A 25,939-nucleotide genomic window follows, 5' to 3' on the forward strand; every position below is an offset into this window, starting at 1 on the left:
TTGGTGACCTCTCAAGATCTATCTCGATACAGAACTTCGCAGAGCAGTCCCCAGGCTACTCTGGGCCTGACTTTATTCGGTGTCGCCTCTGCCCGATGTGGCTGTTTGTCCTCTGCCAAGCTCACACCTTTACGTTCCCATTCCGAATACCAAAACAAGCAAACAAAACAAACCGTGGGTGACCTAGGTGGTTCATTTTGCTCTGACTACATTTATCGTATCAGACACTGCCAGGGGCTTGGGGCATAAAGCCTAGGACCTCTGGCTTGCCTTCAAGGAGCTCCCAGACTGGAAGGAGGATGGGTACACGCTGCTAACAGTCAGGGAGCCGTCTGGCTGTGTAACAAAGACTGAAACAACAAGGTTTATGCAAGAGAGAAATTCATTTCTCTCCCTCTTCCCAATCCAAGCGTGAGCAATCACGGTGGCCCAGGGCAGCGGGGACACGGCGTGTCCCTTCTTTGCTGCTCTGCTATCCTCAACGTGCGGCGTCCATCTCATGAAACAAGGCGGTTGCCCCGGCTCCTGCCATCACATCTGCACTCCAGCTACGGGAGGGGAAGGGGCAGGAGTGTCCTGAAAGTTAGACACTTCAGCTCCCCTCCTGCGGGCCAGAACCTAGTCACAGGGCCACCGCAAGCAGCAAGGCTAACTGGGAAATGTATTCTTTCGTTGGGCAACCGTGTGCCCAGCTGAAACTTTTGTCACGATGGAAGAGAGGGAGATTAGATGTGATGAAGGGCACCTAGGGTCTGTGCCGCACACACCACTAGCCCCCTTTGCACGTACAGAGTCGGTGGCCGGTCCTGTGGCAGGGATCGCTCCGGGGAAAGGCGAGATTGGGGAAAAGTGACGTTTGCAGGGAGCCTGCGCGACGTCTTCAGGTCAGGAATGGCCGATGCTGGGCATAGGTGCCACCAGCCTCCTGTCCCGAGGCTGGGGCAGACGTCATCGCTCGATCATCCCAGCCGTCTCTCTCCCTGAGCCCCCGCGCAGCCTCGCAAACCTGCCTGCCTCACCCCGGTGGGCCGGTGACCGGGTTGGCTTGCCGGGTGAACCCCACCGGCCGCGGCTGTTTTGTGCCGCAAAAGGGCACCGTAGGCGCCTCGCTGTCCCCAGAGAAGAAGAAGAACCTGGGGTTAGGTGACAGCTAACGGCTAGCGGTGGGCGCGACCCTCGCCAAGTCCGTGCTCAGTCACGTCGTGTCGGTAGCTCGAACCCGGCCTTGGTGGGGACCATTTACATCACGGCCATGGGCGAATGTTATCAACCAGGCTCCCCACCCCCGGCCCCAGCCACCGGCCACCAGGGCAGGTTGTTAAACATTTAGCTGCAGGCCACTGCTTTAGCCCGGTCTGTTATCCTTTGGTGACAAACGTCTTCCTGCAAGGTTTGCATGCGGACCTCTGTTGTCATAGGGGGTCCGATCGCACAGCGCTCGCTTCCTTTTGGAGATCCCGGGGTCAGCGTTCTGAACGTCCGTTCCTCCTGCCCAGAAGGAGGTTCGGGGGGCCTGCTGGATCGGCACCGGCTGCTGTTGTGTTCCGGATGACCGCGGCTGTGCGGGTGGGACGGGCGCCAGGGAAGCCGTGTGGTCCTGAGATCGTGGGTTCCCCGATGGGACTGCGGCGCTGGACGATTCCTCGACCGACGATCGAGATTATTCGTGACCGAGGGGGAGCCTCTGCACCCCGGGCCTCGCACACGCCGCCGGCCCAGAAGACCACATGTGCCCCATAGGCTCCGGCGGTGGGGTGGGCCGGGGGCCTGGGGGGGGTGCTGACATCCGGTGAGTCGCTGGCCTTGGAATGCCCGCGGTTACCTCCTCGGGAACGATGCCCGCGGGACCAAAGGCTCCGCTTGGGTTTGCGCGCCCGTCTGTTCTCCACTTGTGCTGTGGCTTTGGCCAGCCGGGCGGATTCCCTGCCCCGCCCTGCCCCTGGGGCTGTGCAGCTCCAGATGTGTGCTCCCCTGGGCAGGGGTGGCGGGCCCGGGGCCAGGTCTGCGGCCACGTGGCTGGAACAAGCCCCAGAGATCCAGACTCCACGGTCTCTGGGACCAGTGTAGACGTGGCCCCCTCTGGAACATCCCCACCCTGTTCACGAGGTGAGACGTCTGTCTCTGCTGGAGAACAGCTGTTAGGAGGAGGTGGCCCATCAGGCCGGCAGGGTGGCGGGGCCCCCGACACGGTGATGCTCGTCACTTCCTCCTTCCTCTGGCTGTGTCCTTTTCCGTGGCAGGAGAGGACTGTCGCTTCCCCAGGCTGATTCCCTCCTCCGCGAACCCCACCTCCTGATGTCCACCGCCTGGCTTCCTCCTCCAGCCGTCCGGGGTGCCCGTCACTGGGAAAACCCACAGGAGGGAGGGTCTGGGAAGGAGTCCCTCCACCCAGGGGTTCCAGGGAGGCTCCTCAGAAGCGGCACCTGAGCTGAGTACCTGAAGGCTCAGGAATGAGCCGGGCCGAGGAGGGTGGGAGGGCCTCCTGGGCAGAGGGAACGGGAGAGAACAGGCACAGATCTGTGACACTGGCTTGTCCGGGACCTGGCAAAGCGGGGCGGGAGCAGAGAACGTGGAGACGCACGGGGACAGGAGGCAGGAGCGGCTGGTGCAGACGGAGGGCCAGGGACAGCCTCGCGGACCCCCTCGCCGTATTCAGCAGGTGACGGGTCACGTGCGCATTCTAGAAGGCGTGTCCCACCGGCAGCTTCGAGCCAGGCTGGGAGTAGCGGGCACCCCGAGCAGGGAGGCCGGCCTGCAGCCTGCCCGCTTCCTCCCTGGAGCCCGCGGCCAAGTGCACGAGAGCGCCTGAGCGTCCGTAGGGACTGTGATGCCCCAAAGCTGCCTCTGATTGGTGCCGTCCCAGAGCACCAGGGCGACAGCGTCTTGTTCCTGTCCTCCCTGGCCAGGTCCACATTGGTTCGCCCCTTCAGCTCCCCATTTGCAGGGATCTCCAGGAAGACTGTCTGTCCCCAAACGGGCAGGGCCACACAGCTGCCCGGGTGCCCAAGGAATCAGAGACACCTAGGGGCCTTCCGCTTGCTTCAGGGGCCCCAGATGTACAGTCGGGGGGGGGGGGCTCTGTGCTGGGTGGCAGCCTTTGTCCTTTGTCCTGGTCTGTCTGCTCACAGCCCGGCCAGAGCTGGCAGCCCCCTGGTCGGGGCCCTCAGCCCAGCCTTGTCATCTTGGCAAATGACTCACGCTGGGGTTGGGGGCGGGGGGAGAGCACCAGGCGGGGTGTGTTAACAGCAAACCCATTACGTCCCCGTCCCTGAGGTCACTTCACACGAGGGACAAATGGTTCATTGAGGTTGCTGTGGCTGCCGGCCGGCCCCAGCAGCAAGGGCGCTGGGGAGACGTCATTATCCAGGAAAGCAATACCAGATTGTCGGGAGGGGGCCCAGCCGGCCTCCCTCCGCCACGGAGCCTTCTGTCCCCAAGGCTCTGGGCCTAGGCCGAGAGGGTGTGTCTCAGGTACGCTGTGGCACGGGGGCCACCCTCCCCCCCTCGGGGGTCACGCCGGGCAAGGGGCGCCGCTGGTGGTACAGAACCCTCTCTCGGTTCGTGGTGGGCAGGAGAGGGTGGAAAACCCAGCCCGCAGGGAGCCCCGTGCACCTTTTGGCTGCTGACGCCGGTCCCTTCGTCCGCCAGACGTGCTCGAGTGTCTCCTTCGTGAGCTGGCTGTCTCCTCCTTTTCTTCTCCGTCCTTCCGTGGAGGTGCAGGGAAGGCGACACGTGGTCCGAGATGCTCAGTGGAAGCAAGGAGGCGGCAGCGACATGGGAGAGGCCGGGGCTGGGGACCTGCCGGCTCAAGAGTCTGTCCCGAGATACGCGTGGCTTCCCTGCTGAGCCCACAGCCGCCTGCCACAGACCGTGGAGGAGGCACCCAGCCTTCTCCCCTCCCGCCCTGACCCTGGGCTTACCCCCTGGGGGGAGTTCTGGAGCTGCCTCCGGCTTTGCAGCCCTGGGCTTACAGGCTGGCTTCTGGGGACGTTTCCCCACGGTGACCGTTTGATGGAAAGCCAGTTCTCTTCCGGGTCCCAGAGCAAGCCCTGCTCTGTCCCTGGCAAGCTTCTGCACTCAGGTTTCTACCTTTGCCAGGGACGCACGAGAGCTGATGTCCCCCTGGGAGCCCCCTCCTGGGGGGCCGGCGTCTCGGCCCCTTTCTCGAAATTTCTACGGCCATCTCTTTTTTAAGCAGCCCCAACTGGACGCAGATAGAGGAGGCAGCTGAGAGGCACTGGGCTGCCCGTCACTGGAGGTGGGCATGGGCGTTTAGGGGGCGGGCACGGAAGGGGGATTCCAGCAAGAGCTGTGCACGCCGCATGTGCCCCGGAGACCCTTAGAAAGGAGGGCGCAGAGAGGAAGGCTCCCCCTTTCCTGCCCTTCCTGTGCTGACGGCCGCCTCTCCGAACCTCAGCGCGCTTTCCTCCCACCTGCTGGCCGTCTCCTGGGCAGCGGACGGGGACGCCGTCAGGGCATGTGGCCGTAGTCCACGGCGGTAGGCGGACGGGCGGCTCCCTGGGGACGACGTCACCTCGGTCACGGCGGCGACTTTAAAAATAAGTTTGGCCGCAGAGGGCCTGTTGTTCTTTCTCCTCAGCTCGGATCCCGCTCAGATTCTGTTGTTCCTGCTGACGTGGAGCTCGGGCAGGCCGGTGACTCGGCCCTTGTCCCCACGCTGCCTCTGGCCGCTGAGCCCGCAGAGCAGGGTGCCTGCTTGAGAAAAGCGGTGAGGAGGTCGGGACACCGAGGGGACGGCCTGTCCTCCCGGGGGTGTGGCCCAGCCAGGTGTCCTGGCAGCCCCGGGTGGACAGCCGCTTGCTGCTTCGAGGCGGGGTTGGTACCAGGCCGGCCACGCCTTCGAGGCCGGCCCCTTGTGTGACTCTGGAGCCACCGGGAGGGCAAGGGGGGTGCCTCCGCATCAGCCGGGGCGCGAGGGATGCCGTGTGCCCCAGCCCGTCTCCGAACCTCTGACCTCAGACGGCTGCTAGCAAGTTGGGGACCTCGGTCCGTCCCAAAGCCCTGTTCGGGGGGCCGGAGTAGCAACGGACTGTGTAAAGAGGGAGCACTCAGGACTAAAGCATCCATCGGCCGTCTTCCTCCTCCCGCTTCCTATCTGGGTGCTAACTCACCAAGCCCACGGTGGGGGCCCGGACGCCTGGGTTTGCCAACCGCAAGCCCATCGGATGGGCCGAGGAATAAGCGACGTGCCTGAGCCACAAGCTAGGGTTCGGCCGGCGAGGAGTCGCCTTGGAGGGTCACGGTTTCCCACGAGTCTCCTGTCCCTCCGTGCGAGCGGCCGCTGCCCCTTCCTTGGCTCCCGTGGTCCCAGTGGCTTTTCCATGTCACTGCAGTAAAATTTACAAGTGAAACTGAAAACGGCGGGGCCGCGGGCCGAGCCAGAGGCTGGACGCGGGAGCACCTGTCAGCGGGGCTGGGGGGGGGGAGGCCTGAGAGCTTGCCCGGGGCCTGCAGACCAGCCGCTCCCTCCGGTGACTCCAAAGCCTGAATTTAGAAGAGCCCTACTTTGTTTCGAAAGCTCCCTGCCTCAGAGATGAGGCCCAGGCTGCCGTGGTCAGGGTTCGCTGTAAATTTTCCGAACAAAGCAGGCCGGGGCGATAACTGGGGAGGCTGGGGAACAGATTAATCATGTGCTAAGAAAACGGCATTCCCCTTTGAAGTGAAACCTTCTGGTTGCATTTAAGCAGCCGGGCAGATGGTGTAAGGGTGTTGTGTAACCTACGCACTGATTAAATGTCAGCCGTACCCACAGACAGGCTTCACGGGAAGATTCAAAATCGGGCAGCCTCGGAGACTCCGCGGCCCGAAGCGTGGCCGCCGTCGGGGTCGCGGGGCGGTGGGAAGGGAGACGGGGTCCCAGAGCCTCGGGCCGGGTGCAGACGGCGCCCTGCCTGTCATCCTGACCGCCGAGCTGGGGAGGTCTGCACGGTGGCCGAGTGACTTCTGAATGTCCCCTCTGCCCCGCTGTGGGCTGACTCCCTGTGAGGAGTCACCGGGACCCTGCCGTCCCGCGAAGGAGACTGAACTTTGCCATTCCAAAGGGATTGGAGTCCCCGGTTGTATGCCTGGAGGCAGGGAAGCAGCTTTGTCAGGCGGTCTCCTGGGGGGACCCTGGGATAGCGGTTCTGATATTTAAGACAGAAATGACAGACAGGGAACCAGCCGTGGGGGAGACCTAGGCGGGGAGACCTAGGGGATGCTCTCCGGGCAGAACAGCTAAGGCAGATGTCCTGGGGCAGAAGGCAGTGTGGAGGCCAAGGAGTAGGCAGGGTGGATAGGGCCTGTGGGACCTTGGCAACCCAGGGAAGGAGTTTGCACTTGCTTCTAAGTGTGAACAAGGCCATGGGAGGCGACGTCATCTGATCTTAAAGCCTCCTTGGGATCTGGATGGAGGGAAGCAAGAACGGAAGCCAGCAGGTGGGTCAGGAGGCTCCACAGGAATGCAGGCCGGAGAGCGACAGTGGGGGGACAGCCAACTCTTACGTTCTGAGCTATCTCGTGAGCTGGTCGTTCGACGCAGCCGTTATTGGAAACTTAATCACGTATCACATAAAAAACAGAACTTACTGTTTTATGGAAGATACAAAACAGAAAATAGAAGTAACTGACTGCTTAAAATTAAATTACCCGGAATCACCGTATGATCTGCAATTTCACTTCGGGGTAAATACGCAGAAGCATTAAAGAGGAACTCAAAGGGATATGTGCACAACCCACGTTCTGTGCGGCGTTATTCACAGCAGCCCAGAAAGGTGGGAGCCGCCCAGACGTCCACTGATGGATGACTGGATAAACACAGCGTGGTGTGAATGTACCTACAATGGAACATTGGCTTTAAAAAGGAAGGAAATCCTGACAGACGAAAACATGGATGGGCCTTGAGGACATGGCGCTCAGTGAAATAAGCCAGGCACAAAGGACAAATACACTAAGGGTTCACGTGTAGGACTTTCCCTAGAGTAGCCACATTCACGGGGACAGAAAGCATGACGGTGACTGCCATAGGCTGGGGGCGCAGAGGGGAAAACGGGGGGTTATTGTTTAACGGAAATAAGAATTTCGGTCTCGGACGACAGCAGTTGTGGGGGTGGTTGGTGTTGACGGGTCCACAACGGCGTGATGTGCTTTAGTGCTCCTAAAAGCGGTTTAAGGGACGCCCGGGTGGTTCGGTCGCTTGAGCGTCCGATTTTGGCTCAGGTCACGATCTCGCGGTTGGCGAGTTTGAGCCCCGCATCGGGCTCTGTGCTGACAGCTCGGAGCCGGCTCAGAGCCCTCTCTCTCTGTCCCTTCCCCCTCTCCCCCCCATCTCTCTCTCTCTCTCTCTCAAAAGTAAACATTAAAAAAAAGTGGTTAAAATGATGAATTTTATGTTATGTGTATTTTAGCATCGTAACAAAATGCCCCTGTTAGGAACAAGTTGCATGATGAAATCATCCGTTAGACTTACATAATAGGAATTACTGACAAGTAATCTCCTCAAAGACGAAGGTAACGCATATATAGCACCCACACTTCCTAAGTATTTCATTACATTTTACTCTATCTTCTGTGTTCTGGAAGTCCACAACTTGCCTTATCTGTAGGTAGGAAATGCTATGCGGTGTTAAATGCGGGCAGGTTGTTAAACATCAGGGTTGCCCCGCCCGTGTTGGGGGCACTTGAGGTTAGAAGCAGCCTGGCCTGCAGATATCGTGGAGGTGGAAACTCACTGATGGCCCGGATGCGGGGGTGAGGGCAACAGAGGACCCGAGGGCGATGCCCGGACACTCGGCCTGAGCCGCTAGGTGGATGGTGCAACCATTTACAAAGATGGCGGCCTGAGGGAACTTGGGAGCTGTGGAAGGTCCGGCCGCCGATGGGTCCAAGGCTCTGGAGCTCCGGGAGGCCCTACTGTGCTCCAGGCCCAGGCAGAGCTGAGACCATGGGCCTTCGCCCTGGTCTATGAGGAAACAGATGGTCCACGTAACAGGGTGTCCTGTCCAAAGGCCCAGGGCGGGCGGGCAGGCACAAAGCCACTGTCCTCCCCCTGCTCCCCGATCCCCACACGGAGCCCGGGGTCATGGATACTGACTTCGAGCCAAACGGCTGTTTCCTCCCATCGATTTCCTCTCTCTTTTTCCCAAGGCTCATCCCACCGGGGCCTGACCTGTGGGGTTTCTCTTCCCATTTCCAGAAAAGCCTGAACTGGACTTCGTTTCACACCTTTCTTGCCCATCCCTGGCCCCCAGGTGTTCTTACTAAAACTTGCTGCTTGCTGTCCCACGTGTCCCCAGCCCCCCCCCCCCCCAGTCCCCCAAGGACTGCCACCTGCCCGGCAGCGTTCCTGACCTACAGCAGGTTTTGCGGGTCTGTAGATCTCTGGGGGAGGCGTCGATGGGGTCAATGTCCGTAGAGTGTCTGGGGGCCACCATTATAAAGGACCACACGCGAGGAGCTTAACACAGCAGAAACGTCATCTCTAACGTTCTGGAGGCCAGAAGCCGGAAGCCAAGGTGTCAGCAGAGCCTTGCTCCCTCTGAGGGAAGACGCCTTCCTTGTCTCTTCTAGCCTCCCGGGTCCCAAGTGTTCCCTGGCTTGTGGCCACATCTCTCCGGGCTCTGCCTCTGACTTGCCACGGCCTTCTCTGCATCTCCTCCTTTTTGGTCTCTCGTGAGGACACCTGTCATTGGATTTAGGGGCCAGCCTAACCCAGGGTGGTCCTATCTCGAGATCCTCCCCTTAATTATATCAGCAGAGATGTGTGTGCCGGATCAGGTCCCATTCCGAGGTTCGGGTGGGTGTGTGTTTTCAGAGCTCCCACTATAGGGTCTCACGGGGGACCCGTGAGGTGGGTGGACCCTCCGCTGTCCCTCTGGTCACACCTTCCCCCCGGGCCAGGCCTACAGACAGTCTCGCCTTCTCCCGTGGTCTTAGGAGAGTGCGCCGTGACGGAACGCGGAGGCCTTACGGTTCCGTTTCGCCACCTTTCAGCTCACCGTCCTCTCTCTGCTGCTGCCACCTTTCTCTGCCCAGCGTCCCCGCCAGGATTGCCCGTCCTGCCCCTGGCCTGGACCGTTCTGCCCCGAGGAGGGGGCCGGGGGCCCCTCACCTCCCCATAAGCATCAGGCCTCCTCAAGTCCTGGAGCTACAGGCTGGACGCAGAGATCAGAGGTGCTCACAGGCAGGGCTGAGACAGGGCCAGATGGATGATCCAAGCCGAGAAAGAGAAGGCCCAGCAGCGGGCCGGATTATCTTCGAGTTTGGAGAAGGTGCTTATTATGGGAAGGGTGGCGCCCAGCTGTTTCCCATCTCCTCCGAGGACAGAAAAAAGGAGGCACTAAACGATGTACAATTAGAGCAGCTGGTTAGATACAAGGGTGAACTTCCTGGCTGGGAGTGTGGCCAAGCGCTGGGTTGGGTTGCTGGAGGGAGTGTGGGGAGTCTCCTCACCTGGAGGTGTCAGGGTTTGGCAACCGGAGCCCCAGCGGTTAAGCCGAAGGCGGGGGGGGGGGGGGGGCAGCCCGGATGGGCTCCCGAGCTCGGCCGTGCCGCCGTGGGGCGCTTTCTGGCCGCGGAGGTCGCTTCCCTCCTGCCCTTGTCCTCTGCGTTCCCACAGGGGAGCGTTTGGGTGAGGCGGACACCCTGGCCGGGCTCCTCGAGGAGATAAGCCTAAGCCTGCTCGGCTCCGCTGTGAGTGGAAATGAATAATGCCCAAGAAGCCGCCCCTGTGCCAGTCTGGTGGTACTGGATGCCAGCTCTCGGGAGAACAATCACGTGGGTGTGTCTGCGCTCACCAGGTGCTTTTTATAAAAACGCTGGCCAATAACGCTGTGGACCGGCATCTTTCCAGGGGCCCGTGTGCTTAGCCCGTGCCTCACGGGCGGGGGACCCCCAAACTCCCAGACGCGGGACGGACAGGTGGCCCAGAGGGTTGGAAGCGGCCAGGGCTGGCGTGGGAACCATCCGGGGGGCCATTAATGCCGCTGGTGACTCCGGTTTTGAACCCCGGGCTCCCAGGCAGATGACGGGGCCTGCGCCTCCGAAATGTCTGTGGTTTTGCACTTCCACATCCACAAACTCACTTGGTTGAAAATAGTTCAAAATATCCAAAGCATGAGGGAGGGAGTGACCGCTTTTCTTTAAAAAGAAAGGACTTGATTTCATCTCTTTGATAAAGGCCCCCCTGAACCCGGCGTATTCTCTCAAAGAGGTGGGGAAGCACTGGGGTGGCAGGCGGGCCTCAGTGGATCTTTCAGAACCAGGGGTGTAGGGGCTGGGAGAGGAGTGGCAGTCACCAACCTGAGACCCAGGATGAGCTCTCGGGCGCTCAGATGCCACACGGAGGGGACGGTGGCCAGCCCGGAAGGTGTAGTGCCACCCGGCCTGACTTGGGACAGAGGTTCTGGGTCTAAGATAACAAGGGGGAGAGTGGACAGGAGCGCCCAACCAACCAGCCAGGGCAGTGGAAGGGAGGTCCCCTCCGCTGTAGGTGCCAGACCTGGAGGGCCCGTCCTGGTCCTGGGGGCTCTGTCGTGTTGCTTCTCAAGTTCCAACCCCTCCTGTTGTCCCCAGCCTCCTGGAGGACCTGCCTGCGCATTTAATCGGTGTTTGGGAATGGATGGGGAAGTGCACAAGTTGTGTCCTGGAGGGCAAGGCCCCGCCTGAGGTCCAGAGGAGACGGGGAGACCCCTTGCCTCCCATTCCGGAACCCCTTCCTTCAGATCCTGTGAAATATGTCCGCCTTACCAGGGGGAAGACCGGGGTCTACGCTGGGCCACCAAGCAGGCCCTTAGTGTGGAGGCGGGGGGGTGGGGGGGTGGGCACACGTCCCTGGCCGTTGTGGCCCGGGCGCTCCTTCTTCCCTGCCCCTCGCCCCCGGTAGCCTGGCACCTTTTCTGTCACCCCCGGGGGTGGTCGGGTGGGGGTGGGGAGTAGCCGGAGGGCCGGACCTCTCGCCTGGCCACGTGACTCCCGCGCTCGCCCCTCGCCCCGAGGCTCCGGGCCAACAGGCGGGGGTCCCGCGGCCCGCCAGCTCCGGCGCTTAACCCTTGCAGGCGCTGAGCGCGGGAAGGCGGCGGCGGCGGGCGGCGGTGAACTTTGTTTGGCTGCGTAAATAAAACCTCCCGCAGGAGGAACCCTGCGCCCCAGGGAAGGGGAGGAATCTCTTCCCCCCCCTCGGCGCCGCCCCCGCGCCGCCGCCCGGCCCCCACATCCGCCCACATCTGGCCGCGGCGGGGCGTCCGGGGGGGAGGGGCCGGGCCGCGTCGGTCGCCGTCCCGGGGCGCGGGGCCAGGCGGGGCGGAGCGGGGCGCCGGGTCGCGCGCCCAGGACTCGGCCTGTCCCCGCGGCGGCCGCTCGGGCCCCAGCCCTCCACCACCCCCACCCCAGCCCCAGGCCTTGACGGGCGGGCGGAGCAGCCAGTGCGAGCCGCGGAGGCCGGGCCGGGTGCGGGAACCTGATCCGCCCGGGCGGCGGGGGCGGGGCGGGGCGGGGGCGCGGGGAGCCGAGGCCCGGCGCCCGCCCGCCTCCCCCATTCATTCAGCCGAGCCCGGGGGCCGAGGGGCGCGGGCGGCCAGCTCTGCTCGGCGGGAGCGCGGGCGCAGGGCCCGGGCCTCCGGGGCGCTTCCTCGCCGCCGCCCTCCGCGCGAGCCACCATGTCCGACCCCGCGGTCAACGCGCAGCTGGACGGGATCATTTCGGACTTCGAAGGTGGGTGCCGGGCGCGCGGAGGGGCCGGCGGGACCCCCGAGGGGGCGCCCTGCCGCCGCGCCCCCCCCCCCCCCCCCGGTCCCGCGCCCTCGTCGCCTACGTGGAGGACCCGGTTCGGGGGACCGCGCGCCTCGGCGGGCCCCGCGCTGCCTCCCCGCTTCCTTCCTTTTATTGTATCTGCCCGAGCGGCGACAGCCCCCTCGAGGGCTCGAGGGGCGCCCGCGGCCCCGGCCCGGGCGCGCGGCTCCCTCTCGGGGGTCACTCGGTCCCCTCCCTCCGGCGCTCCCCCGTCGGCCTTCGGGCCCCCGCGGCCCCGCGGCGGGTCGGGGAGCCCGTCCCCCGCCCCTGCGTCCTGCCCCGGGCGCCGCCGCCCTCCCCCACACCAGCTTCGGGGGCCCCGACCGAGTCGAATTCCGGCTGGGGGAGGCCGCCGAGCGGACACGGCCCGTGCCGGCGGGGTCTAGAGGGGGGCGCCCCTGGGGCCCCCATCCAGGCCTGGGGACACCCCCCCTTCCGCCTCCTGGGGAGTTGGGGCCTGCGTGCCGGTAGGGAGCGCCTTTTGGTCCGCTCCCCCCTTCGGGGTTTACAGAGTGTGCCGAGACTTAGGGGGCTTTGCCCTCCGAGGGCGCGGGGCTTCCCAGCTCCGACCGTGTGTGTGTGTGTGTGTGTGTGTGTGTGTGTGTGTGTGTGTGCACGCGCGCGCGCGCGCGCGTGAGCGCGCGCCTTCGTGCGTCCTCGTGACTGCCTGTGGCTCTGCGTCCTGCGTCCTGGGGAGTAAATAAAGCGGTCGGGAGGGAAGCTCACACAATAGTCTTCGGTGCTCCTGGGGCCGGATTTCTGAGGGGCGGGCCTACCTCTGCTGGGACCTGGAGCCCACGCCCCTCGAAGGGGCTCCCGGCGGCCTCCGGCGGAGTCCTCCGGTGGGCCCAGCCTTGGGGAGGCTAGGCTGGAAGGAGTTTTGGACGTCCGGGTGCCAGGCCGAGCCTGGAGGTCGTCCAGCCACCGGGGGGCAGAGCCAGGGCTGGCATCTGAGCGTCCGGGGCTCTGCAGTACTCATGTTCCACCCGGGGTCAGCCGCGTCTGCGGGCGCGCTCCTGGGGACCAGAGTCTGGCTGGATCCCGAGCAGAGCCCTAGCGGCTGTGATTCGGGATTGGGTCTGGGCTGGCTTGAGCAGGGGTGTCAGGAGACAAGAGGGTTTGGGGTCTAGCGGCCGGCACACCCTTGCGGAGGACGCGCCCGCTGTTGGCTGACTCCGTAGTGGGAACACTCTTGTGATTCTGGCGCTGAGCACCGGGGGAACTAGGGGAGTTCCGGTTCAGCGGAGCCATGATGGCTTATACCCTGCTGTTTGGACATTGCGGGTAGCATGCTCATACTGGGGTCTCCCCACGTCTGCTTGCCCAGAGCGTAGCTCTCCTGCAGCCGCTGCCTTGGGACTCCCACTGTGGCACTTAGGGCGTTTCATCTCCTAAGTGTCCTGGTGGCAGAACCCGCCCCGTCTGGAGAAGGCTGCCCCCTTCAGGCCCCGCGCTGTGTGTACATTCGCCTGGTGGCCTGTGGGAGTTGGGTTGGCTTGCGAGATCCTGAGATGAAAACGGCCTGGCCAGGCGGGCTGGGATTTCTGGGGGCACAGCAGGGTTCCACGGTAGCCCCGAGGCCGGATGGGGAGGCGGAGACTTGGGGGTGGTGTGGTCCTACAGCTGTTACAGCACTTCTGCCTCGGGGTCCCCACGTGTAACTCCATCCTGACCCCGACCTGCCCCATCTGGAGATGCGGGCCGCCTCTGTGCTGCCTCCCAGGCGGCTTCTTGACCCTCTCATTTGGTCGGAGACAATGGCCTCATTGAGACCAGCCTGCTGTGACAGTTGGCGGTGTTGTGATTCCAGGGGGAGAGTTTTCGCTCTTAGGGACTCTCCGGTTCCGTGTGGTTCCGTGCGTGCACCGGTCCCCCTGCTGTGTGCTCTGGGCAGTCGAAAGTGCCCCGAAGGCACAGGAGTCGGTGTTAGAGCCCTCCCGGCGTCCCAGTGAGTGGAAGCGTGTGCTAGGGCCCTTCTCGCCCAGCTCGGGGACCGGAATGGCCTCCCTAAGTGCCCCCGGAGCTTGGAGGGGAGCAGGTGTTGGCGACTGAGCCTGGGGTGGACGGACGTGGGCCAGGAGCCGGCGGAGGAAGACCGTGGAAGACCCAGAGCTGCAGTGAGTGATACAATCTGGCAGAGCCCCGGCTGAGAAAGGTCGCTGTGGAGGAGGCAGACCTTGGGCGAAAGTCGGAATTCATTTGCGCAAGGAAGGAGAAGAGCATCCGGGTCCCGGGCGGCAAAGCACAAGTGGGGGAGGCCGGAATGAGCCGACCCGTTGGAGAACGGGGCACGAGAAGGGGCCCTTTGGAGCGGATCGGAGGGCCAGGCGTGCCCGCCGGGAGTTCGGACGGTCCTGGGGAGGGAGGCAGCAGCATAGAGCCGGGGGAGCGCCGGTGTGTGTCCGTGGGGCTGCCCACGTGCCATCTGGGTTTCCGCAAGGTAGGACGAGGGAGGTGGGGAGGGCCCCGCCGGCCCCGCAGCAGTCGCTGCGCCCCGATAGTTCCGGAGTGGTCGGAGAGGGCAGGTCGCCAGGCACGTGCTCACTGCCGAAGAACAGAAGCTCCAGGGGCCGCCGCCAGAGCCCGGCCGGTCGGGAGCCGTGGCGATGCTGGCCGTGGTTTTCGGTCCTAGCAGGCTGGAATCCTGCGGGGCGGCCAGGGGGCCCTCGTCGGTGTCTTTGGGAGTTTGGAGCTAGTGAGCCGTCCAGGCCAGGGCAGAGGGGAAGGCTCCCGTTGTGGGGTGCCGGGCGGGTGTTCGGGGCAGGCAGAGAGCTGCCCCGGGTGGGTGTGCCGGGTGTGCGGATCTGCGGATGCCCCGTGTCCAGGGCACGTCTGCCCCCTGCCCTGGGCAGCAGCACCCTTCTCTCTTTGGCTCTGTCACCTGGTGGAGGTGAGGTGGGGATTCAGCCCGTCTTCTGTCGTGGATGTGTGTGTCAGGTTCGCGTCTGCCCCGGGCACTGAGGGGGCGGCAGTGCCCTTCGTGGGCGTGCACCTCCCACCCTGGCCTTTCCTTTCTGAAGGGTGAACTCAGAGCTCTCTGGAGGACCCCATATAGGGGCAAGAAAAGGATTCTGTGTTTTGCTCGTGTGATTTTTTTTTTTTTTTAGAGACTTTTGTTCCCTATTCACCCTCCCCCCCCATGAAAGTAGGCCTGGAGGTGACCTCAGCGCCCCAAGCGATCGGGGGGGACAGGAGGGGCGGCTCCGTCTCCGATCTCGCTCCGGGTCGGTGGACGGAGCAGTTGGACAGGCCGTTCTCGAGTGAGAGCGGGGCCAAATCTGTTATCGTGAAGGCTGTTACGGCTCCGGCCTTTGTGTAACAAAGCCCTTCCGAGTGCCAGCTGCTAGCCTGTTTTCCTCAGCGCTGTTTGCTGCAACCGTATTTGAATGCGGTAGAGGAATCCTGAAAGTGCTTCATGTTTGCTGAAACTCGGTGCGGCCCAGAACCTAGGTGCTCTGGTCCCACAGCTGTGTTCTGTCGCCTACGGGTTGTGTCCGCCCTTCCGGATGCCTCGCCGGATGCCTGTCGGGTGGAGGACCCTCCCAGGCGCGCCCTGGAGGCTCTGGGCCCAGGAGAGCGGGCTGGTGGGGGGTGGGGGGCTGGGGGCAGGGAGATGGGACTGCGTGGACCAGCCTGCTCATCTGGGAGCCCAGACACCCTCGACGGCTGGGTCCAGGTGCACCTTTCCTCCCAGAAGGACGAGGCCCGTTGCTTGGTGACGGGTGCAGACCTGTCCCTAATTAATGCCCGTGGACCTCTTGAGTGACGGCGCACCCTGCTTCCCAGCAAGACTCGAGGCCTCCCGTGAACGCCACCTCCCTGCAGGTCGCACCTTTGCGGCGGGAGGCGGGAGCCGCGAGCCGCGCGGAGGTGGGGTCGCTCACGTGGGCTGGAGGAGCCGGGTCTGTGGGATTTGGCCGGTGTCTGTTCTGCAGCTGTGAGGGGCGGCCCTCTTGGGGGTCCCGCTGCACCCGCAGCACTGGCCTGGTGCTGTCTGCATCCAGAGCACGGGACCGGGCACGCCCACCGTCCTCGTCGTGAGGAGGAGAGCCGACACGCACGCACGGGGTAGCAGAAGCGTCTCTGTCATCAGCTTCCCCGCCGGGCTGAGCGTCAGACCTGGGCTGGGGGATGGAGGGGGGGTGGTGAGGAGAGGCAGGCGGGGAAAGTCGGGGTCCACAGGGGGCGGGCCTTTGAGAGAGCCCACGTGGTGTAATGCTGCCGTTGGAAGCACCGGGGAAGCGGCCGAGCCTGGGCCTCAGTTTCCCCTCCCTGCGAGCGTTGCCCTGGGGTTTCGGCGGATTTGGCCGGCAGCACTGGGCACAGGTTCTGCTCCTGGGGGTGTGGTGGGTGCCGCTCTTGGAGCTGGGGGGTGGGGCGGGTATTTGCAAGAGGCAGGTGGGTGTGGGCGCCTGGGTGATGGAAGGTGCTTCAAGGCCGCCGGCGAGGGCCAGTCTGGTCCCCCCGGGGGCGAGGCCGGACAGTGAGGTCAGCCTGCAGACTCGTCACGCCTGTGGAGCCCGCCCAGGCTCCCTCTGGTTCCGGCACACGCTCGGGCTGCTGGTCAAACCAAGGGAGCCCCTCCTGTGACCTGGCAGACCTTCCCTCCAGGGTGCCACCGCTCTCTGCCTGTCGGGGTGGAGGCTGGGGTCACGTGGGCTGTAGGGCTCCTTCCCTGGAGAGGTCACCCAGCCCCCTCTGCCGCCTGCCACCCCCGAGCACCGCAGGTGGGTGGACCCGCGGGCCTGCCTTACAGCAGCGACATGGGCTCGTGCTGGACCGCCTCGCTGAAGACGGGCAGGGGGGTCGGGCCGCCAGCCTTCCTCAGAGGTGAGCCAGGCGGGGAGCCTGTCTCAGGGAGGGGACGTGCTGGCGGGGGCGTCCTCTGGGTCCAGCGGCCCTGTGCAAGTCCCGACTGTGTGTGGGCGCTGAGCTAGGAGAACGGCCTCATCTGGGACCGAGGGGGGCGGCGAGGGCAAGCCGAGGGCACGAGGAGCCTGGGCACAGGACGGGGGCCTGGGGGGCTCCCCGGCCTAGAGAAGCAAGCCCACAGCTCAAGCTCCCGGGGCGGGTGGCGGGCACACGGCCGGCACGGTGCCCAGCACACGGTGCACGCTCGCTCAGGCCACGTTTGCGGAGGAGGCCGTCTTGGCGGCGGGGGGCGGTGACACGGTGGCCCCCGCGTGAGGCGGCGGTGGCTCCAAGGCAAACCCCGACGTGCAGACGGCGCACCCGCCCCGCAGGAGCCGGGACCTCTCGGCCCAGCAACCGTGGCCCCAGCCTGCCCCTCCGTGCTGTAGACTAATATCCTGGTACTTGCAGGGCAGAGGGGGGCCCCCTCCTCCTCCTCCTCCTCCTCCTTGTGTGCCCCGAGGGTAGGGGAGGCGCATTCAGACGTCCAGCCCAGCTGCCGCCCCGGACTTGGGTTGATGTGCTGCCGGGCAGGGGCTCCTTGGGGTACAGATAGGAGTACCCCTGCTTGGTTGGCAGCCAAGACCCGGGGGCCAGGCTCCAGGGATCCGTGTCGGTCCCCAAACCCAGGAAGGAGTCCCACCTGCCTGCCTGGCCAGACCAGGTGCTCCCGGCTGGGCTCGGAGCTCCTGTGCCTCTGCTCTCTGTTCCATGGCCGCGACAGTGGGCTGCAATCCACACACCCTCGAAGACGTGGTGTGTGCATGGCATGGTGGGCTGGGTTGGCAGTGAGGGGCCCTGGGCAACCGGGGGGCTCCGGTGGGAGATGCATCAGAGGTTTAGGTCCCAGGAGGTTTTTTTTTTTTTTTTTTTTGATTCATCCCAGAAACTCAGCCAGAAATGAGTTCCTGCGCTTTCTCTTGACAAAGCCACTAAGGAAAAATGGTCAAACAGTGGCTTTCTTTCCAGAGACCTCTCGGTTTTTCCCAAATTTGGAGGCTCTCTGAGTTGCTTACGAGACCGAACTGTCCGGAACTCTCTGGAACATGGTCCCAGAAGCTTCGGGGTTTGTAATCTGCAGCCAAACAGACCCAGCAGTCGGTCCCTAGACACCCCCGGCGCCTGGGGCATTTCTGGGCACAGGCTGTTTAATTTGGTCGCGACAAGAGTCTGGAGGCTCCGTTCAGCCCGGACCGGGGGACATTCTAGAAACTCCCAAGTTTGTCGTCATTTTTTGAAGTGCCGCCAGCGCCCAGAGATTTGGGCGGAGGGACGAGGGGACAGCGCCGGTGTCTGTGGAGTCCCCACGCCCACCCTGGGGCTGTTGCAAGAGTGGGGCTGCAGAGGAGGAGGGGAGCCCGGGCCTGCCTCTTTCTTGCGTTTGGTCGCTTTCCCTCGTCCACTCTCAGTCCCGGGTTCCTGAGTCTCTAACGGCCCCTCCTGGGAGGGTGATCTTCCACAGACTCTGGCCTTCTCCCTCCACTGGACCGAGTTGCAAAATCCAGAAAATCCAGGGCCCCTGGCCTTGCATGTGTGTGTCCTCCCACCCGTGGCTGAGAGCTTCCTGTGTCCCTGTCCCCAAGGCCGGGAGCCTTTGCCCTCACACACTTGGAGTAGCTTCCTGGGAAAGCCAGTGGAGATGGGGAAGGGGAAGCGGGGGGGGCGGGGGACCCCCGCCCCCCATCTCCCATCTACTCCACTCCTCCTCTGGTCTCCGAGGGGCGGACTGTCTGGCTGGGGGTTCCACGGTTGTTCTCTGGGTACAGGTGGGGGGCGGGGGTGCTCAGGTCCGGTCTTGCAGGTGGTGGGGAGGTGGTGGGTGTATCCTGCAGCCTGGGGCTTATTTGGACGAAGTGGAGAATTCCAGGGCGGCCACCCCGCCGTGCCCAGCCTTCTCAGTTGTCCAAGGAGGGGCTGGAACCCGTGTCTTTTGCAGCCGGTGTCCGGTCTTTTTTGATGATCCTCTGTCTTGTTTCCTGACCCAAACCCGCTTCCTTCCCTGGTCCTTCTAGGAGCTCTGGCTAATGGCTCACTGTCATTGCTGCTGGACTTTAGGCCGTCCCCTGGGGCAGGGCCTGGGGGTCCTGGGCACCTCCCTGTGGGTGGCTGCAGCCGAGGGTCCCCTGGAATTGAGGAAGGGAACCACCCAGGCCTCTCTCTGCCCGTGGGAAGTTGGGCGATGGACAGCATCGTCTTTCTCTTCGGTGGGAAGAGAAGAGCAGTCTGCAACATGGGCCACCTTACTGTCTCCCCTCCCCCGGGCCCTGACCTGGAAGATGGAGATGTTTCTGGTTCTGACCGTCACGGCCAGCAGTCTGGCGGATTCCCATTCTGTCCCAGGCAGGATCTCATTCTGTACCCGGGCCGGCCCCCTCCCTGGGTGCGGGAAGCCGGCTCTGAGCAGGGCTGTTTGGCCCTCCTTTCCATGTGGGTGGGCGGTTTCCCTTCAAGTGGTAGGCCAGGCCCCTGCCCCGTGTCCCCTGGAGACCGATATTATCTACAGTAAAAGCATTTAAGTTCTCCTGGCTTCAAACCAGGCCTGGAGGGGCGGTCTTCTCTGCTGTCCCCTGCCTCCGGTCCCCCGTAAAAAGCCAGGGGAAGGCGTGCTCTGTAAAGTAGTTGGGTTTTGGCTTTTCCTCCGGCTCGAAATGAAGTGCTCGAATCCCTGTGTTCTCTGGAGGGCCGGGAGAGGATCAGTGGTGGGGTGGGGGGGGGGAGAGGCGGCCAGCTCATTGGTTTATCTGTGGGCACCAGCTGAGTGCCAGCTCTGTCCTAGGTCCTGGGGATCCAGGCACGGGCCTAAGAGGTGTAGGTTCCGGAGGGCTTCCTGGAGGAAGGAGCACGTCACCAGAGTCCCAGGTGGGAGTTTACCAGGCAGGGTCTCCAGGCAGACGGTGCTAGCTGGCTTCTCCTCTGATTTTTTGCCAACTGGTAGTTTTGCGTGGGAGAACCTGGTGTGGCCGCACCTGGCAGAGGGTGTCCTGGGCCCTGAGGGGGGAGGGGGCCGTGCTGGCAGGCCCACGTGGAGGTGTGACGAGCAGGCAGGCTCCGTCTCTCCTCCTGGTCAAGAGGCTGGGTGAGCTGGGAGGGACTCGGGTGGTGAATAACCCAGGTGGAGAGAGGCACCCGATTTGTTAACTTAGCGGGAGGAGAGGTGGGGAGCAGGTTGGCGAGGCTGAGCTTGAAGTCCTGGGCCTTCACCAGAACAAGTCAGGAAGGCCTGCTTTGCTGAGCTACAAAAGAAACCCTTGGCAGGCCTGGGGCCCCTTGGGGGTGAGATGGGAAAGACCCTCATGCACTCACACCTTGGTGGGCCCAGTGCACGGAGAGGAGGGAGGGGGAGCAGGGTCCTCTCCCTCCCTCCTGGGGCCGCTGTCCCCAGCCCAGCCCCTGGACCCTCGGGGACACCGAGTGGTGGGGCAGCTGGGGTGCTGGGGACACTGCTGAGGGAGGTAAACCTTGCGCCTGCCCCGTGCGCTCAAATATTTAGATCTCTCCTGATATTTAAATGATGAAGCCAGGTTCCTGCAGACTTCTGCCCGGGAGCCAGCTGTCAGGCTCCGGCCCCCTCCCTCCCGCATTCTTTGTTTCTGACCCAAGTCCCGTCCCTTCCAGCTCTTTCCAGCTGTTCGCCCTCTGCTCACAGAGACACGTCCTCTGGCCGCACGGGTTCTTAGTATTTTCCGAAACGGTCTCCTTTATCGGGCACTCACTGCGTGCCAGCCACTGGGTTGGGCACTTTACATGCGGAGTTTTCCGGGCCCCCCAGAGTCCGGCAAGGTGGACAGGCCTCCGAGGCTCACTCAGGTGCCCCCTGGCCCGAGGCCACCCTGGAAGGCAGATCGGGTCCTCCTGCCCCGCCCCTGCATCTGGCCCTCACTCCCTACTCCCTCTGGCCCTCCCCGGTGCCACCCTACACGGCCTGGCCTTGCCGGGCCGCTGTGATGGAAACCTCGGGCTGCTTGTCGGCGGTGGGTGGGGACAGCAAATCCGCCCCTCCTCTAGCCCCAGCCTCGCGGCCCCCCCAGCCCCGAGACCTCTGTTTGCGAGACAGAAACAACCGCGCCCACCTTGCCGGGAGGCAGGGAGCTTGGGAGAGGCGGCCCGGGGCCCGGGGCTTAGCACATGGCCCGGTGTGGCGGGCCCTCTCCCCCGTAGGGTGTAGCTCTCGGGGGCCCGGTGGGGTCTGGAGAGCGGTGTGGCCCTTAGCAGGCCGGCTGGGATCGGGCTTCACGGACGCCCGGGCTGTGATGTTTGCCCCTCCGGGCCGAGGCTTCCCATCTGTGGAGTAGGGAGCAAGTAAGGTCACCGTGTCTTGGGGCAATCACGATAACCGAACGGGCCCCAGAACGGTGCCCGGTGTGTCGTAAGCAGGTGGCAGCATCACCTCCTCACTCCGTCACACTGGGGCAGGACTCAATACAAGAATATGACGGCGGGGACACAGATGTTCAACGTATGGCTGGGACAGACAGGAACAAGCTTTGCTCTTGCCTGCAGGAGGGTGACAGGCTGTGGGGAGGAACGTGACCCACCGTCCTGGGGGGCGGGGGAAGCAGGCAGATTCGGTGGAGGCTGGCGGGGGGGGGGGGTGGTGGCGCCGCACCTCTGCCCTGCCTGTGTCTCCCGCAGCAGGTGAGTTAAACCGTGTTTTGCTGTGCAGCCCGCACCCCCCTCCCCTCTCCACCCCGCTGCTTGGACCTTCTCTGTCAAGGGTAAACATAGTGTGGCCGTCCGTCCGTCCGGTAGGGTTTGAGGCCTCGTGACCGACACGCCCCCTTGTCACATGCGCCTCTGCCCCCAGCAGTGCCCAGTGTGCCCTTCGGGTCATGACGCATCCAGGAGCTGAGTGGTGGCGGCTGAGGCTGGATGGACGCGACCTTGGGTGACTTTCGGGGGGGGGTAGGGGTGGGTGGGGCTGCCGGGCTGTTCCCATTGGGGTTTTCCCTTTGCAGGATTCTCGGGGTGGGGTGGTGGTGGAGCGGTTAGTGAGGCCCCTCCCCCGCCCTCCCCCTCGGACGTACCTCGAGGCGCCAGACCCACCCCTCCTTCCCGAACCAGAACCTCCAAGAGGCGGAGACCCGCAGTCTATTTTCTCACAAGCTCCAGAAATGCTTCTGACCGGCGGTCAGAGCCTCTGAGAAGGATCTGGAAGCAGGGCCTTCGAACTGCCGAGGAATTCACAGAACCAGTGTCCGAATGCGTAGAGATGTGGCCCTCGAAATGCTGCCCGGAGAGAAGCGCGGAGCGTGTCCCTGCACGAGCCCGCTTCAGAGACGCGCTCATACGTACGCACGTCAAAAAGATTGGAGGGCCCTTTGCCAAAATATTGACCGTGGTTATCTGAGTCGTGGGTGTATCGATGTCTTTTCTTCCGTCTTGGCCGCTGCTGACAGATTTTCTACGTCGTCCGTAATAAATAGCTTTTGTAGCCAGGAAAAGCGTAGTAGATACCATCCTTGCAAGTTTATCGTCCAAAAGGAGAATCTCTCACTCACCCCGGTCTCCCACCCCGGCTAGAGAGACGGGCCCCCACTGGCTTTTCCGGCTCCAGGTTTGGGTTGCTGGGTTGAGTGAAGGCAGCTTTGCTCAAAGGTGAGCGGGCCAGGAGCCACCTTCCCAGGCCGCCAGTTGCGTGTTCGGCCGCAGAGGAATGTGGCCAGAGCCGTGGTCCTCGACCTCAGCACCCCCCCCCCCCCCGGGGGAGGTGGGCTGGCCCTCCCTGTCCATCCCCGGCCGGGCCCTTCAGAAATGGCCCTCGGGTCGTGGGATGTCACAGCCAGGAGGGGCTTTTCAGTGCTGCCCGTCTGGTCCGACACCAGGACGCCGAGGCCAGAGGGGTCATCTCTGTGGCCCATGAGCCGCCCCAGCTCTGGGCTCGGCACTGCCCTGACCCTCCCACACTGAGCTAAAATTCTCTGTTTTTGGTTAAGGCAAGACTCATTCCTGCAGGGCAGTAGGCGGGGTGGGGTGGGCTCACGAGGTGCACCCGGGGTAGTTTCTGGGCGGGTGAGGGCCCCTGCAGCTGGTGCTTGGAGGCTTCCGGAGGTGGGAATCGGGAGAGGCAGTTGGCAGCCTGGGCCCTGCCTGTGGGGCTCCGAGGGCGGTGGGGGGTGGGCGTCGGGGTGGGGGTGGGGGTGGTCTGCCGGCCAGAGCTCTGGCACAGGGGGATTGAGAGATCGCTGCACAGGAGCTTCTGTTTCTCCTTCTCCCGCAGGCCCGATGCTCGACGGAGGGTTGTCTCTTTATGGGGTGTGGCCCTGGGGGTGATTTATCTGTCCACCCGCAGCCGGCCAGCCAGGTCACAGGGTCACACAGTGCCTGTCCCAGAGGCCCTCATCTCTTGGGAGGAACGTGCGGCAGAGGGAGGGCGCCCTTGCAGGGTCACTTTCCCGGCTGCCGGGACGCACTGCCCGCTCTGCCCAGAGGAGGGGTCTGTCCTGCGTTTCAGGAGGTGTTTCTCCCAAAGCCGCGCAGGGCAGGTGAACCCTTGGAGGCTCTGTGACCGAACAGAAAATGCGAAGGAGAGTAAGTTCACCACTGCCTGGGCGCCGTGGCCGGGTGGGCACTGGAGGCGGGGGGGGGGGGGGGGGGGACACGAAGAGAACAAGTGTGTGCGATCGGCTAGGGGGGGACTTGGGGCACAGGGCAGGGGCAGGGGCTTTTGGTAGGAAGGAGACGGAAGGCTGAGTGGGCAGGGAGTCAGCGTGAGCGTGAATTTGCCGCACAGAGTTCCACAGGCTAGGGGGTGCGTAAAGTCCAGGTCAGGGGCCCGAAGTCCAAGGTCAAGGCATCGGAGTGGCTGGTTCCTTCCGGAGGCCCAAAGAGAGAATGTGTCCCCTTCTGTCTTGGCTCTTGGGGCTGCCCCTCGGTCCTTGGCGTTCTTGGCTTGTGGACACATCACTCAGGTGCCCGGTCTTCACATAGCCCCCTCTCTGTGTGTCCCTGTTTTTTTCTTTCCTTATCTCATACGAGGACACTAATTTAGGACCCACCCTAAATCCAGAATGATCAAATCTTGAGATTTTTTTTTTTTAATGTTTATTTTTGAGAGACAGAGCACGAGCAGGGGAGGGGCAGAGAGAGGGGGAGACGCAGAATCCGAAGCAGGCTCCAGGCTCCGAGCCGTCAGCACAGAGCCCGACGCGGGGCTTGAACCCACGAACCGCGAGATCGTGACCTGAGCCGAAGTCGGACGCTCAACCGACTGAGCCCCCCAGGCGCCCCATATCTTGAGATTTTTAATCACATCTGCAAAGACCGTGTTTCCATTCACAGGTTCTGGGGGCCGGGACACGGACGTGTCCTTTTGGGGCCACTCTCCAACCCGCTACCGTGGCACATCTTAGGGCAGCAGAGTGTTCTAGGCTGGGGGGTGAGTGGGATGGCGGGCGGGCGGGCGTCGGGAGAGCAGGCTTGGACGGGCCTGAGGGCGTGACTTGGAGGGACGTTGGCCTGCCCGGACCTCGGCCTCCACGTCCGTGTGGCAGGAATGTGGTTGCGTCCCGCCTGCGGTCCTGAGCAGCTGCCCACGGCCCTCCTGCGCGCGTTCCCAGGGGCCTCGTCAAGTTCTGGATGGATGCTTAGAGTTGGTGAGAGCTCGCTGTCCCCGGGGAGATCCCAGTCAGGCCCCGAGCAGGAGCCCTGCAGCCCGCCTCACTCAGCCTCCACCTGGGGCTCTTTGGAACGGCCAGATGGCCTCCCTGGTGGAGGTGCTACTGCTCCCTGGGAGCCCCTTCCAGAATCTTCTCAATGTCCGGCTGTGGTCTCTTCCACACAAGACTCGCCTCCTCCTCCTAGTTTTCCGTGCCCCTCCTCCTCTGGCAGACCCCTCACGTCCCTGAGGGTGAAGACCAAGGCCGCGGCACCCTCTGGGTTGGCAGGACCTGAACCCGAAAGTCCACGGTGGTGCCCGGAGGGCTTTGTGTCACGGCGACTCTACCCACCCCCCACCCCCCTTCCTCGGGGGCCTGGGGAGCAGCTGGACTCCCGGGTGCCGCTCTGACCGGCACCTGACCCTGCTCCCCGGGGTCACTGTCCCCTGTAATTAGGGGCCGGGGCAGCACCCCTAGGCCACAACACAGACGGCTCCGTCTGTCCCTCTGGGGTCCCTTGGCAGGCGGCGTGATTAATGGAGGGCTCCACCTGGGCCGACTGGCTCCCGGTATGAGGCTTTTTTTTTTTCCCCTTCATTTTTTTAAGTGGTTTTACCACCTTCCCCAGTAGCCAGTGAGGTGAGGAAGGGGAGGTGATTCCTCCCCCCGACCCCCACCCCCGGGCAGATAACAGCCAGCACCCGGGATCCCCGAGCTGTGAGCAGAGACCGGAGGAGCGGTCCCCTTAGGCAGGTGGCCACCCTGAGGTCACCCTGACCTGCCGGGCGGCTCAGCCTGTGCCGTGGAGCCCAGATGCCCTAGGTCCCGCGGTCCTGGTCCACACCACACGTGTCGTGTGGGAGAGAGCCACCCGGGGCGTGGACAGGTGGGTGCAGGGCAGCTGGTTTTCATGGGCGTCCTTGCTCCGCGGTCCGGGTCGGGGCTGGGGCAACATCCCCAGCAGTAGCACTTACGGGGCCTGCGGATTTGGGGGAGCGGGGGGAGGGTGCAGGTAGAAAGGAGGAGAGGTGGGGGGGGGGAGCGGCCGTGCTCCCACCCGGAACCAGCAGCTTAGCGCTCCTTCTGGGACAGGACCCCCTGGAGACCCCCTCGGGAGGACTGGGGCTGCCCCAGAAGGGGGTTGCAGGTTAAAGGGCTCTGGGCTCTGTGACCTTTGAGGCCCTTGAAGCTGTGACCCAGGGGGTTTGGGGTTTTGAAGTCAGTCCCCTCCCAGGGCCCCCTCCTGCCTCCTGGACTGCCATTTATCTGAGAACCTTTGACCCGCAGAGGCCCCAAGAGGTCCCCAGGAGGTCTCACATCCCCTCCTCTCCCGCCCTCCCCTCCCTCCGGGGCCGGGGCGGGCCACACCTAGGTCCTCCTCCCGCCTTCCAGAGAGCTGTGCAGGCAGGCGTCCCCACCCTGGTCAGGAAATTCTTGCTATCTCCTCCAGATCTCACTCTGCTCCCTCCCGGGTGTGGAGAACCCGCAGCTGGTTTGAGGGTGGTGGTGGTGGGGGGGGGCAGAACCTTCCGCCTGCAGCAAATTGGTCTACGTGTGCACACGTTCCCGGAACTTTAGTCAAGAGAAAAAGGTGGCCCAGCATCTTAGGGGACTTTTAAACCTGCCCGGAGTGACCCTGGTGTCCC

At 63.8% G+C, this 25,939-nt stretch overlaps 1 protein-coding gene across 4 annotated transcripts in view; it reads left to right on the forward strand.

Annotated features, from left to right (window-relative positions):
* Positions 1-25,939, forward strand: part of SEPTIN9 (septin 9) — a 151,940-nt gene that overhangs the window by 48,797 nt on the left and 77,204 nt on the right. Inside the window, exon 1 of one of the 4 annotated variants that reach the window (XM_023244094.2) lies at positions 11,526-11,709. The exons of the other annotated variants lie outside the window; for them this stretch is intronic. Coding sequence (XP_023099862.1) covers positions 11,655-11,709 — 55 coding nt within the window. The 5' untranslated portion in view covers positions 11,526-11,654. Of the gene's footprint in view, positions 1-11,525; positions 11,710-25,939 lie in introns of those variants that run through there. 4 annotated transcript variants of the gene reach the window in all.

Source organism: Felis catus, chromosome E1, assembly GCF_018350175.1.
Source record: "Felis catus isolate Fca126 chromosome E1, F.catus_Fca126_mat1.0, whole genome shotgun sequence".
Classification (NCBI taxonomy): domain Eukaryota; kingdom Metazoa; phylum Chordata; class Mammalia; order Carnivora; family Felidae; genus Felis; species Felis catus.